Source organism: Oreochromis niloticus, linkage group LG3, assembly GCF_001858045.2.
Source record: "Oreochromis niloticus isolate F11D_XX linkage group LG3, O_niloticus_UMD_NMBU, whole genome shotgun sequence".
Taxonomy (NCBI): domain Eukaryota; kingdom Metazoa; phylum Chordata; class Actinopteri; order Cichliformes; family Cichlidae; genus Oreochromis; species Oreochromis niloticus.
Genome location: NC_031967.2, coordinates 14,196,810 through 14,211,703, shown reverse-complemented (window position 1 = coordinate 14,211,703; position 14,894 = coordinate 14,196,810). Strand labels below are relative to the sequence as shown.

Genomic DNA, 14,894 nt, shown 5'->3' with positions numbered 1-14,894 from the left:
AAATAAATGCTTATTTTTACAGCACTTTTCAGAACCGGGGTTACAAAATGCCTCAGCAAGCAGCAAATGAAAACGTTCAAAGGCAAAAAGCATATTAATGCATAATTCAATCAAAGGAAAGCAAAAATTATGTAAAATAAAATTAGATCAGGGCACAGAACTTAAAATGCTCTGAGAAAAGTTTTAAAATGTTCAATAGATTTTCCTGACCTGGGGGGATGTTACAAAAACTTCATAACTTGTATAAAAATGAAGTCCTATGAAAACATAAGATAGGAAAAGTGTTATAAAAGCATCATAACATCCTAAAAACTTGCTAGACTTTTTAAATTTTAGGATAATTGTTAAGCCGTCCTGTTCAGTGTTGGCTAAATTGTTGGCAGTCTGTGTCATCCTCACGGCTGCCGTCCACATTCGTTTTAAATTTCGATAGGGCAGTGGCAGTATAACGTCCTCGTAAGTGGACATCAGGTCTTTGTAGAGCAAAAATTATTATTTTGGTCTAGACAACCTAAAATGTGATGTTCACATATGTGGATGCCAGGTCCTAGGAGGTTAAAAGTAGCATGTTGGTGCTACAAACAACACATTCAACACATCTAACATTTTTCAAGTTTAACTACCTATCATGACAAATAGTAACCAAAGGAATCACAATACGGTCTTTGGTGCAGTACCATATACTACTTTCACCTAGTGACAACCGGCAAACTTCACAAATCACTCGCTGAGTGGTTGGGAACAGACATTTTTCTCTAGTAACCCAGTAATCTAGCCGGCCAATCTCTAGGCCTGTGTGTCTGAGAGCTAAGTAATATGAATGGTAGACATTGGAAAGAATCGCTATTAGCACTGAATTCATTATCCGATCCAAATTAATGTTAATGTTTGATTTGCTACACAGATAGTGGTATATTACAGTGGATATAAGTGAATATTGTTAGAAAGTGTGTCAAATCTAACCTAACCTCTCATAATATGTTATTACATACATGTCCAAACACAGGTCTATTTCCAGTCTGTGTATTACTTGTTGTTTACCAAGCTCAGTATATCTAGACGCCTGGCTGAAATGTTTACTGCATACAAATGCTCTCTTAGTTTCTTTTAATGATGAAAAATGAAGCTAAATTGCCGTCTACTCCTGTAATATTCCACGCTCATCTCATTGCTAGGACTCTGCCATTCTTTCAAGTCTAACTAGCTAATTAATGAAGCTGTCAATCACGCAAGGCATGCGAGAGCAAGCGAAGACCAGAATGGATTTTTTCCCTTTTCTTTCCTCCTGAGAATTAAGTGTTAATAATGACAATTTCAACCCTTTTCTCCTAGAAATACTAATAATACCAATTTGTTTTCCCAATGACATTGCTGACGGAAAACTGCAGCTTGAATTATGTTTCCTGGCAACATTTTCCTCCACATTAGGAAGTGTTTCCGCTGTGTGCGCTGATTGGTGGATGGCGGAGGCCAGGGGGCAGAATTTGACACCAAAGACTGAGGTTTGAATCTTTTTGTGTGGTTTAGCCACAAAAGGCAAATTGTTTAAGAGCAAGATGGTGGCTTTGACAGAGTTGTAATCACTAAACAAGTTGTGTCTTCCTCTGGGCTTGCTCTGTATTAAATCACAATCTTTCCTGAATGGGAGCCAAGTGCTGCTTTAAAGTGGTTCTGTATGGACATTCTGTGTCTCAGTTTGCACCTACATTCATTAACAGCAATATTTCTTCATTATATTTTGAAAAAGCTCCCATTACATTTCATTCTGACCATATTTGCTGCCACAAATTTGTTGTAAGGCTAATTTTATTTAACTGAGTAAACTGTTGTGCTTTTGATTAACACATATTAAAAGAAATGCCTTCTGGATTTTTCTGATATTCATAATTAGAAGTTGTCAACAGTTTTGAGCTTATTTTCCTGTAATATCAAATGTTATTAAGGTGTGGTTTGTATTAAATGAAATGTTTTCAGTGGTGTGTAAGCACACGAGGAGTGAAAAGAAGAAGTGCTCAGTGCACCATGGGAAGCCTTCAACAGCCTGAGCCTATAGAAGCATAACTAAAGGGTAGTTCAAACACATTTGAGTTAGACCTAACTATAAACTTTATCAAGAAGGAAAGTTTAAGGCTAATCTTAAAAGTAGAGCGTCTGTCTTCTGAACCCAAACTGGGAGCAGGTTCCACTGGGAGGCAGAGCCTTCCAAGCTTCTCGAGTTTCTAAAAGTAGAATGGGAGGCAGAGCCTTCAGCTTGTAAGGCTCTGCCTCCCATTCTACTTTTAGAAACTGGAGAAACCAGAAGTAAGCCTGCAGTCTTGAGAGCAAAGTGTTTTATTGTGACAATATGGTCCTATGAGATTTAAAGCTAGTTGGTTTCACCTCTGGTTTGAAAGAGGAGTGAAAGAAGCCATCTATGTCCACTGTGAACGACATCTTTGAACAGAGGCGGTGGTTTACGACACCAACTGTCTGCCATATATAATCCAGTTTCGAGATCCCTTCCCAGATGCCTTAACGCCCACTCATGTCCACTCCCATAGGCCTTAAATCTGGGACTCTCCACCATTTGACCCTAGAACTGAAGAAGCTTCTCAGATGAGAGGTGAAAAGTCTTCAAGCAACTTAAAGAAGTCCAGATGCTTCTCTTTCCAAGCTCCTTAATGACATTAGCTAAATAATTGTTAGGTAGCTCCTTAGTCTGTACCCTGCGAATACCCCCGAGTATGCTACAGGTAATTGGGTTTCTTTCATAGATGTGACAAAGGGCAGGTTTGAACCATTTCCTGACCTCATTCTTGCAACGTTGTCCAGAGTTCAAGTGCGAAAATGTAGAAAGTGAAGTATTCTGTGATCCCACCTCGGGAGTCATCTCCCGTACCTTTAATGTTCTGTTTGCAGTAAGAACATCACACCTTATTTGCAAATCAGTGTCGCCAATTAGCTGCAACATGTAAGCGCTTGTGAAAGAAAGGGTATGCCGAGTATTTCTTCCAGCTTGTTGTCGCATGTTTTATAACAGCGACTTAACACTGGACCTGATGTGACTCTTGTTCTCGCGCTTGTATAATCTCAGCCTCCTGTGTTTTGTTACCCAGTGCATTTCTACATGTACCAGATGTGGCTGTTTGCTTGTGCACTTAAGTCAGGATCAGTATTGCTGTCACTCTGACTCTCTCCCTCCCCGCTTCTTTTCTCGTTTCTCACGCACTCCCTTCACTCCCTCTACAGAGTGACATTTATTAATTAAATATGGTGTACTGCCGCAGGATGTGCTTCCCTTTCCACTATCTCCAGACACTAATAATTACATTGGCATTTAGCTCCGTGATAAGCCGACCCTATGGCCTTTATGAAATGTTCCCCGGGCCCAGATACTGAGGAGAATATGGACTGATGTGATGCTATATATCGATCCATCTGCCCGGCTTTTTTTATCTTAAGAAAAGAGGAACTGTTCATTAACGTGATTAAAGAATCTTACAACACCTTTTTTTCTCTCCCTATGATTAAAGCTTGAAATCAGGCTTTGCTGGAAATATGCCTGGTGTAATTGTGTGCATAGGTGGGCTGATGATGACAAGTTAGTGCAGAAGAGAAATGCAATATTTCTGATGTATAGAAAATACTTTTCTATAGCCTTAAAGTTTGAAGGTTATTTTTTTCCATTGTGCAGTATAGACTTTAGGTCTTCAATTAAAAATTCTTTTCATAATGAATAGGTTATTATTGTTTTGGTCAATGTGAAGTGTTAGCAAGTAGAAAAAGGTCATGGAGACCATGCAACAAATACCTTGTCCTTTCTAATGCTCTCTGCGCGTAGAGGAGGGGGAAACAATTAATCGTGCAGGGTTGCCTCCTTGCCAATTGTCCTAGCATCTGTATTAGTTTTAGGGTATATTATTTATCTAATTTATGTCAGAGCATTTTTATGTTAAAGTGGAATTTGGATAATTCGGATAGCTAATGCTAACAATGTGATTTACAGTAGTTTGCAAAACTAGCTAAATATAGCTTTTAACAGCTAAGGGTGCTAAAATGAGCCACTAGCAAATACATTTAGTTAGCATTGCTATTGTGCGGAAGGCTTTTATTTAATCTCTGGTGAGCACAGTTTCTAAATTATGACCACCCCCTTACCCAAGATCATCTCTGGACTATTAGGTACAGCTAATAAAGTATAAAAAGATTCAACAAGGTGCTGGAAACATTCATCAGCGATTTTGGTCCATGTTAACATGATAGCATCACACAGTTTGTGCCCCGTTCCATTACACCACAAACACCAACCTGAAGCTTTTTTGTTGTTTACTCCAAAATCGGACTGAAGTCTCACCTGAATGTTGTAGTTGCAGTAAAAATCAAAGCTCAACAGTCCAGGCAATGTTTTTCCAATTGTCCGTTGTCCAATTTTGGTTGATATCAGCATATATCCTGTTCTTACCTGACAGGCATCTGGTGTGGTCTTCTGCTGCCATAGCCCATCTGCTTCATTGTTTGTTGTGGATTCAGAGGCGCTCTTCTGTATATATATACTGTGATATTACACTATTGATCAATACTTCAGTTTTAAAGTTGAGTATTTGAATCGCCTGTAATGTCTAAAAAGATATATATATATATATATAGGAGAGATTTTTTTAAAACCAAATTGCAGTCAATAACAGTCAGATACTGAAAACTCTTGGGTTGATTGACTAAATTACAAATCAGTGATTAGCTTAGCACCCTTTTTTAACCCAAACAATCAGGACTGTTAACTGGAAATGAAATAAATCTAAAATAGTTTGTCAGTGTAAAGAAGAAACTTTGCTTTGTACTATTTTTTCCCTCAATTTACGCTTTCCAAGCTGAACCTACGGAAGTCTGATAACATTAAATTCAAAATCAACAGTTTGAATAAGCAAAGAAACGACTGGAATGAACACAAAACTGTACTACATCAGTATGTCTCTAAAATATCATGCCTCACAGAAGTTAGTCAAAAAGCTTTAGAGTATTAAGTTTGATTATCCTTTACCTAATTACTGTGCCTCAGGTGGTCTAATCAGCCTGGAACATTGCAGGATTATTATATGGCTTATCAGCTTCAGCTGTATCAATTGATGCTTAAGTAACAATTACTGTAAACAAGCATTTAGTTTTTAAAAAGCTCCCCTGAACTAGTTACATTTTAATAAGCTGTCAACAAATAGGCTGCCGTCTCTTCCCACAGTTGACTGCTATCACTCTCCCTTGATTCCCTCTCCATTTTCTTGGATTAACAGAGAGGATCATGCAGTGAATTTTGAAAATTAAAAAAGAAATTCAGCCTAATATTGCCGAATTATTCATATTTGTGAGTCATTTTCACCTTATCTTCCACACAACTGTGTTATTTCTCAAAAGGCGAGGCAATAACTTTTTCACAGTGTAGAATTTCCTCCCCCCCCCCCTCTGCTGGGGTAGAATAATAGCGTAATTTCACAGAGCAGTGCGATGCAATCACTCAAGGTTTGCCTGAATAATCTCTGATCACCAAATTAAACTCGGGAATCCAGACTTACTTGTTCCAGTATGGTCGGAGCTGATTATTTCCGGGGAAGGTTTCAGCGAAACCCATCTGGGCTTCAGATTGAACGGCGAGACGGGAGGGGGGGGTGCACCCCTACACTGCAGTAACGGCTGAGATGACCGGTGTTCTTGATGCCTCGGGCAATTTGCTGCTCACTACTTTATTCCACGTTCCTGCTCATCTCTGTCGAATGGGATCACCAGCAATTATTCATAACACCTGTAGTAACCAAAACAAAAAGTTGCATATCGAGTGTCAAGAAGAAAGTACCCAAAAGTACAAGGAGCCCAAACAACTGACATGTATATAAGAGCCTAGAGCAGGGATGTCAAACATAAGGCTCGGGGGCTAGAATTGGACCAGCAAAGAATCCAATCTGGCCTGCTGGGTGGCTTTGGAAAATTTTCCAGCTTTTATTACTGATGAAGGCCTTCCCCATTGCCATTCATACTGCATCAAAGTAATGAAGTAATAGATTAAATGACAGAAAAGTTCCTGTTTTTTTACTGTCTGCTGTAGAATTTTCAGAATCTCTCGATGTCTAAAAAAAAGAAACAAAAAGTCATACTTCACACATTTATTTGTTTGTGTTGACAGATTTCTTTCATTTACTGCAACAACATTTCTTCATCAGGTAGAAAAACTGCGACATGCTGCTGGAGCTGCACTTCTTTATCTTATATTAGGATATATCAGGGATTTTAAATGTGTAGTTAAACTTCTATAAAGGAGTGTCATCAGTCCGGCCCATTTAATGTCAAAGTGGGCTGTTTGTGGCCCACGTCATAAAAAGAGTTTGTCACCCCCGAGTCTACAGCGTGTCTCTCTTATTGAGGATATTTTAGAAGCAGTTTGATGTACATAACTAGTCCGCAGACACCGAGAGCTTCCCCTTACATACTTGACAAGCTGTTAGCGAGTTAAAGAGACAAACCCTGACATTCTTCCCCTGCTCCAAAGTCCCCACATCGTGCACTCGGCTAAACGTGAACTCAGCCTGCATTTCCTTTAAAGCCTGCGGTTGTGGCCACGAAGCTGTTTTCAGTCTGCAGACAGGGTGACCATCTTAGCTCAAGTCGCCCTCAGTGCTCTTTTAAACTCCAGCTTGCAGCCAAACTTCAGATGTGTCTTTTCTTGTCAGACTTTCTGCCCTTCACTGTATATGTGTGTGATTATAAAAAAAGTGTGTCTGTACACTTCTGTCACTTTGTGCTGCATTGGGAATTTCATTAAAAGTGGGCCTAAATATATATATGCTGTCACAAACACTGTCATGCCTATCTGACATCTGCGATCACAAAAAAGCAAAAGCAAACAGCACAATGCAGCTGTGTGCTACATGTCACATTTAATTGACACTGCTTTTAAAATGATGGCTCCCAAGCAAGGATGTCTCATTTTGTTACCTACCTGTTGCCCGACTCCTCTCTCTCCCCGCCTCCCCCGCCTGCGTCTCTGGTGGCAAGGGCTAAAAACACGCGAAAAGGAATCGAGGATGTACAGTCTGAGAAAAGAGAAAGAGGGGTTGGTCCTCTTAGAAGGCTGAGAAATCTCTGGAGCACTGTCACTGCCTTGAGCTATGTTTTTTTAGATTCAAAGCAAACCCACGTTGCGTGCTGCACCTGCGCACTTGCCTTTGGGTAAATGAGGACACTGTTTTCCGTGACTGATAAAAGTTTGATGATCAAACACAGTTTTTTAATGATAATTAAAACATTAAGTGGTACTGCTGAAAGTTTCACCATGCTAACTGTGGAAGCTGGTGTCGCGCCTAACTTGTAAGTACTGCTCTGTCTGAACAACGTGCTGTGTCTGTGTATTTGTTGCCGGGTACCCGACTGAGCAAAGGATAAAAGCCTAAATTAAGGGGGAGGGACTCTTACAGGCAAACTAACAAAAGTAGCTGCAGCTTTATTACCTGTGTGACTTTCTACTCATGCATGTGTACAATGCTCTATGCCTTATGTACTAATACGGCGTGGGAGTGGTAATATTTTCAGTTGTGTGGGTTCATGGTAATGGATGTCTCATCTTTTTGTTTGTGCTCTTTTCACATATTTGCAAGGTGATACATTTCATAACTCTGACTAGAAACCCAATATTCTCTTGCCAGGTAGATATAAATGGTATTTGTAGAACTGTGCTTCTGGGACCGGCTGGATCTATCAAATAACATAGCAAAGTATGTAACCATGTTATTTGAGCTCTTTTCTCTTGTAAGGCAATATCTTTGCATACTGATTCATCAGCCCGTGCGTTCGTTTGACTATATGAAGTGTGGAGCTTATTTCTCAGAACTGTTGGCGAATTTTCACATAACCATGAATCTTACATTTCTTTGTGCAGCTGTATTTGGTGGAAGGAAATGTAATGGGCGTCTCGCTATTACGTTTCAAGGTTACTCTGTCGTGATGACTAATGGAAAGGTGTTGAAGTGGAAAGATACTTTCCCTGAATTTGATTACGCGCTACGACGTGATAGCATATAGAGCGCGGATAAATGTTATGTGCATTCCTACTTTGATGCAATCATGGGGCTCATAAGTTGTTACTGGGAGCTACTGATGGCCTGGACGCCACTCTTTGAGAACCCTGGATCTAGATGTTTCTACACATGAACTTCTGAAAATGTTGAGACTCTCAGGTCAGATTATTCTACCTCACTTGTAGCTCATACCTGTGTAGGAGAGAGGTCAGAGAGCACATTGTTTGAGGGAAAAGGTTAGTGAAGCAACACTGAGATGGACATGTGCAGAAGAGGGATAGTGAATATATTGAACAAAGGATGTGGAGCTGCCAGGCAGGAGGAAAAGAGGAAGACCTCAGAGGAGGTTTGAGGATGTAGTGACGGAGGACACGCAGAGAGTTGGTGTGACAGAGGAGGATGCTGGGAAAAGGGCGACATGGAAGAAGATGATCCGCTGTGGTTACCTTTAAAGAGATTAGCTGAAAGAAGAAGTAGAAGAAAACATGTTGCACATGATAGGACATTTTTCTGTTCAACTGTGTTTAGTTCAGACCACCTAGTGGGTAGACACTTTTCCTGTAAGAGGCAGGAAAAATCATGTCCCCACACTTGTCTAATTGTGTGCTGTGAATTAATCTGACTACCTGCGCTATTCTTACACGTGCACACCTGGATGTTACGCAGATTTTGTACCAGGGATCTGGCAGCAAATGCACCGCCTCCTACATGCTTTGCAGGAAACGCTTTCACGTAGATCAAATATAGTGTTTCCTGTGGTGAAAATGCCTCTGTAGAAGACCATTACCCGGTGTGTGCCAAGAAAGGGCAACTTCTGAAAATGGCAAAAGTCAGGCACTTGTGTTCCTGCACGCGTACACTTCGTCAGTGCATCTGTTTGTCGTGGTTAATATGACGAGGTAACTGACAATATGAATAGTATTGAAGCCAAAAAGTTGAGAGAAAAATAGACTTGCCAGGTTTTCTTTTCTTACACAATGCTAATGTCTAGACTGCCCGATGCATTTCTTACAATAACCATTAACTAAAACCTTAACTAACTAACTAAGCTGTCAAGGCAAGGTTACTGTATGTTGTTTCAGTGAAGGACGGCTTCAGTTGAGCACGTGGACGATTCTGTACTCTGCATAGAGGCCGTCAGGAGTATCAGAAAGCCTCTAAAGCACCAGACAAAGCTCGAAGTTCAGCTCATTTCCTCCATAACAAACACATTTCAGTTTTCGCTCTGAAAACACCACCCAAGTGAGCTTTATGCCATTCACGTGTCCAGCGTGATTCACAGCCACCTGCCTTCCGTTCCACGAGTCCAGATGCTCAGTTGTGTTTATTAGCTTAGCTTAATTGTGCATAGCATCTAAAGGTCAGCGCCTGCTGTGATGCATTGCTGCCAAAATGGCTTCCAGGGGACACTGTTTCAGATGAATAAACACTGAAAGCTGTACCAACTTCTCTGTCACCATCCTTTACCTCCCAATGTGCAGCGGCATCACATTCAGCTGTTTTCGGGCCCCGCACAAGGTCTTGTGACTGATGGGCACCCACTGGTATGCGCCGCCTCACTGACTTCCATTTCGGCAGGCAAAAGGCAGCAGATTAATTCCCCTGTCAATTTTTTTTCCCCCACCTTATTTTATTTATTTATTTCTGCAGGAGTCTATGTTTATTGAGATAGGAGGAAGGATGCGTTTGTCCGCCAGTGAATTAAAACATGCAGTCTATATCTGTATAACTACAGCCTTCCTCATGATGAATGGTATTTGACTTCTATGAGTAGTAAACTTCTTCCATTTGGCTGTAAAAGCTGATTTAATGAGAGGGTGACTTGAATAGATAAGCAGATATGGCAGCGGGGATTATTGGGAGGTGAGCTGAATGGGAGATGGATGATGTGCAGTTTATTATCAGTTATGTAAGGCACTTTTTATAAGCCTATACCTGTGGGGCCACCAGGCACACTGCACAATAGATGCAAGATTACCAGCTTGTGTGCAACCTGAGGTGTGTCAGAATGCATATGTGCTTTAGGGGGAGGTGTGCATATATTTTTTATTTATTTATTAGGAACTTCATATACTGAGTGCTGGTAATGTGGGCTGTTTTCGATCTAATTTATATGATACGGTTGCACATTGAATGTCTTTGTAAAGCTGTTTTCGTTGCTCGGACTCATGTTTGTCACGCTTTGATTCACCTTTTTGATTTTCCTCTCACTCCCAGGCTTTGTTGGACAGAGGTCACAGGATGGATCTCTCCAAGTTTCAGAGCACACTCTGGGACGTCCTGACGAGAGGCGACACTGTCAAAGTAAGAGCTCTTTTTTTATTCTATCAGCCATCTTTTTCTATCTTTCCTAATATATATATTTTACCTTTTTATTGTGTATATTACGTCTCAGCTACACTAAAACTCAGCAGCCTGTAGTCTATATGGTGTTTGAAGAAAAGGTGTTGGAGGCTTTGTGATATTGTGAGTATTTGTGGCTCATTGGAATAAGAGAGACTCCACAGACTGTTGGGTTTTTTCATTGTTTTATTGGTAATTGCTGTCTTTTGTTTAAAGCAACAACAGCTTTTTCCAAACATCACATGTGTACAATATGTATACCATGTATACTATACAATACTCCAATCAAGGACAACTGCACACATGTGATCAAGTGAGGAAACCTTTTTTTCATGTGCACAAACACAATTCGTGTGTTTACCTTCATCATGTGATCGCTTCAGTTTTTGGTTTGTCTGTCAGTTTGTTAGCAGAACTACTCAAAATCTTCTGAACGGATTTTCATAAACATTTCACCAGAGGTGGGACTCGACCTAGTTTAAAAGTGATTGGCTTTTGGTGTCGGCCATTTTTCGACTGGACATTTTGCGTCATATTTTCACTGATAAAGAGCAGCTTGAAAGAGGAAACGTTCAAAAAACAACGAGAACTACTCTTCTCATAGAAGCGACTATATTTTTTTGATGTGTTGTATATGTGTTGAACTTCACATAGACAGATTCAACACGGTGCTGGAAACATTCCTCAGGTTTTTTGCCCATGTTGTCATGATAGCATCGCGCAGTAGCTGCACATCTATTGGACTTAAACCTGGTGACTGTGGAGGTAATTTGAGTACAGTGAACTCGTGTTCAGGAAACCAGTTTGAGATGATCTGAGCTTTGTGACATTGTTTTTCATTCTGTCGGAAGCAGCCAACAGAAGATGGATCCACTGTGGTCGTAAAGGGACACATTCAGGAACACTCAGGTGGACTGTGGGGTTTAAATGATGCTCAGTTGGTGCTAAAGGCGACTAAGTGTTCCAAGAAAACATCCCCTACACCGTGAAACTACCAACACCAGCCTGAACTGTTACAAGGCAGGATGGATCCATGCTTTTATATTGTTTACATCAAATTCTGACACTACCATCTAAATTTTGCAGCAGAAATTGAGACTCTTTTTACCAGATTACATTTTTCGTTCTATTTTCTAATTTTGGTGAGCACGTGCAAACTGTAGCCTCAGTTTCCTGTTCTTAGCCAAGTGTGGTCTCCTGCTGCTGTAGCCCATCTGCGTCAAGGTATGATCTTTTCAGAGATTCTCTTCTGCATACCTTGGCTATGTGGTTATTTGTCATCTTCCTATCAGCTCAAAGGAACAAGAAGGACTCTAGAAATTCTCCTCCAGTACCTCCAAAACCCTGTAAAAACTAATTGCACACAGCTCGGCTCCTTGGTTATGTTTATTTAAAGGGGACAGTGCAGATTAATTAACATAAGCACTTAAATTTGTCACCTAAATACACCAGATTTGGTCACACAGGCAGGTTTAATCCTTGTTAACAAATGTTGGTGCTTTTAACTCATACGGTAGACATGGGATTTTATACTTGTGCTAATGTGCTGATGTTATCATTCAGATGAATCATTACGGTGCCGAATGACGCCCTAACAGAGCTCCCAACTTAAGCTGTAAAGCCTTAACCTTGCTTTATTCCTGTATCAGTCCGGCCTCTTGTCACAACCTCCTCTGATGTAAGACACAGGTGAGATTTGGAGGCTTTTCCCCAGCTCTTTTCACAAGTCTCTGCAACCTTCAAAATTGTTGTGTGTCTTTACAGAAGTCTAATTCCAGCCTGACATAAAGGCATTGCAATAGTTTCTTCTAGTTTAGGACAAAACTGTCAAGGATGCGAAACAGTGTGAGCCGCCTTTTAAGGTTCACCAAAGTAGTCGGACAGGGTACATTTACTCTGCCTCTTGTAGAGAAACCGGCGAACGCTGTGATTCCCCTGAAATTTACCGACTAATAAATGATGCATGACCGAGCCCTGACATCTGTCACTGGGCCCTCCCTTTATCTACCTACTGTGGACTGCAAACTTCTCAAGCCTTTCTGTCTGTCCCATTTTGCTCTTCTCCACACCTAAAACCCATTTCTACTGGCAAATTAAAAAACATTTTCCTACATTAACCGCATACTGTACACGTACACAGAAAAACAAAAGCATTATCTCCAGTGGCTGTGTGCAATAACCTCCAAGAAAAATGTGGAGACAAGAGAAAAAACCCAGAAGATAATCAGAAAATGAGGAAAAATGGTGTTCCTTTAACCAAAATGTGTAAAAGCTTGATTACTCCAGAGTTATAAATGCAGCTGTCACAACACAAATTACCTCATAACTACTTCCTTTTTGAGTCAGTGCACATCCAGAGTCACTAAATTGCCAGTGTATTTCTTTTCGGAGCGCAGGTTTATAGACCGCATGTTTTCATCAGCGAGTTAAAGCCTAAAAGAAAATGTCCGCTCCTCTCCATCTCCTAAACCGAGGACGCGGAGAGTACCAGATACCATCCTTTCATTTCCTTTCCTCAGATAAAAAGATGAAGGGGGGATGATGGGGGACGAAAGTGAGGCATATCGCTGGGCAGTGGTGATTGAGTCCCTTCACTAAGCCACAGCGAGAATCTGCTCAAATAACCCACTCCACCGATAAGAAGCTAGTCATTTCCATAGACAAAACTCCCCCAAAAAACAGTGGGGTTCAGATTAGATGTCACCATCCGCCTGGCTTATCTCAGTGTTGCTCCATCACAGAATATGAATTATAAGGCAAACCCCTCCCTCTCCGCTTTTCATTAAAACACCATTGAAACACATACAGACTGAAAATGGAATCATTTTATTTGCACGATTATTGGTAGTAGAAAAGTTGATGTGCCATAAAAGTTACCAGAACAGCCTTTTATTTTACCCCCGTAACAATTATCCGAATGTTAAAATAATCCAGTGGGTTCAGTCTATCATTATTACTGATAATAGAAGGAATTCCATGGCTGATAACAAATGAATACATTTTACCAGCTCGGTGCGGTAAAGCTTTACATGACGAAGCACTTTGCTGAACAGCGAATAAACAACCCTGTCGCTCTGACAAAGCATTCGTCTTTGTACACGTTATGCTTACTGAGACTGATGGTCATGTAGACAAGATTCACTTGGTGCTCAGGAAGCAATGAATTCCCAACTTCCCAACTTTGCGGTTCTATACCAGTTTTGAGTCTGTCTATTTGTTTACTGTTCATTCTTTCTTTGGATTAGCTTCAAACAAAACAAACCATGACGCATTAATATGACCCTAAAAGGCAAAAACAAGCCGAACGTAAAGACCAGTTAAATAAGTCTAAGAGTGAAAAGGTTTCCTACCTCTTATACCTGCTTTTCTTTCTATTAAGGCCAATCCCTTCCTTTCACTATTATACCGTCACAATGCAGGCAAGCAGGCATTGAGAGTCTTGCTTGGTAGAAGTGTCCAGATATGGCCCTCGAGCTATGCAGATGTTCATTTTTCTGTGAACCCTAAGATGCTGAAGATGACGAGTGTTTGTTACTTTTCCCTGAACACAAAGAGCTACATAAAGATTGAGATTTTTAGTACTCTAGTGGGTATTATAATATTTATTCATGGCCACGGCCACGGAGCACGTGATAGCCAAAAGGTCGAGGCCATCCTACAAACTGTCGTTGTACCTATAAATACAACTGTTTGTGGCGCACAAAAGCTTTTTGTGTGTGTGTTACTAAATGAGCACAAGCTGCTTTCTGTTCATTGTGCTTAGGTGCTAATGTGCGTACAAGAACTCTATTAGGTAGGAATGACTATTTTTTTTTACTGTACCGTCCTCCTGTGCTACTGATTTACAGTTTAAGTGATTTCTTTCCTCTTTGTGAGATGTGAGAGGAACTCTTTATTGAGCTCTCCACTGTTTTTTCTCAAAGTATTTTAGTTGCTGTGATGTTGCGGATATCTGAAAAACCGCTACAAATGTGCGCATGGACTGATTGTGATCTCGTAATGCATTTTCATGAAGATGCTTTGCCGTTGGAAGCTGACAGTTTCTGTATGCCACTTAAACATCAGTATGATACTCAGATTGTCAAGAGGTTGCGATCCACCTGTAATCATTTGAGTTTCCATATCGGCTCTTCAATATGCAATCAAGCCTCTCTGTCACAGCCATTACCTTCTAGCCATATGCTCAGTTTCAGCTGCTCACCAAAACATTCGTGTTACAGTTACATAATGAATGTGGGTTTGGAGTGCAGATTCTCAGCTTTAATTTGAGGCTATTCGCTTCAAAATCGGAGAAAGTGTTAAGGAAATACAGCTAATTTAATATGAAGCTCCCTTTTCCCCCCCCAAGGAACCAAAAGGTAATTGAACAATTGACTCAAAAGCTTTTTTATGGTCATGTGTGGGCTATTCCTTTGATATGTCTTCATCAATTAAGCAACTAAAAGGGCTGGCATTTGCATCTGGAAGCTGTTACTGTGAAGCCACAGCATGGGGTCCGAGAGGCTCTCGGGCCGT

At 40.6% G+C, this 14,894-nt stretch overlaps 1 protein-coding gene across 1 annotated transcript in view; it reads left to right on the top strand.

The window, feature by feature from the left end:
• Positions 1–14,894, top strand: part of LOC100691113 (glucosidase 2 subunit beta) — a 157,914-nt gene that overhangs the window by 40,857 nt on the left and 102,163 nt on the right. Inside the window, exon 9 of the mRNA XM_003450336.5 lies at positions 10,254–10,340. Within this exon, the coding sequence (XP_003450384.1) occupies positions 10,254–10,340 (87 nt within the window). The remainder of the gene's footprint in view (positions 1–10,253; positions 10,341–14,894) is intronic.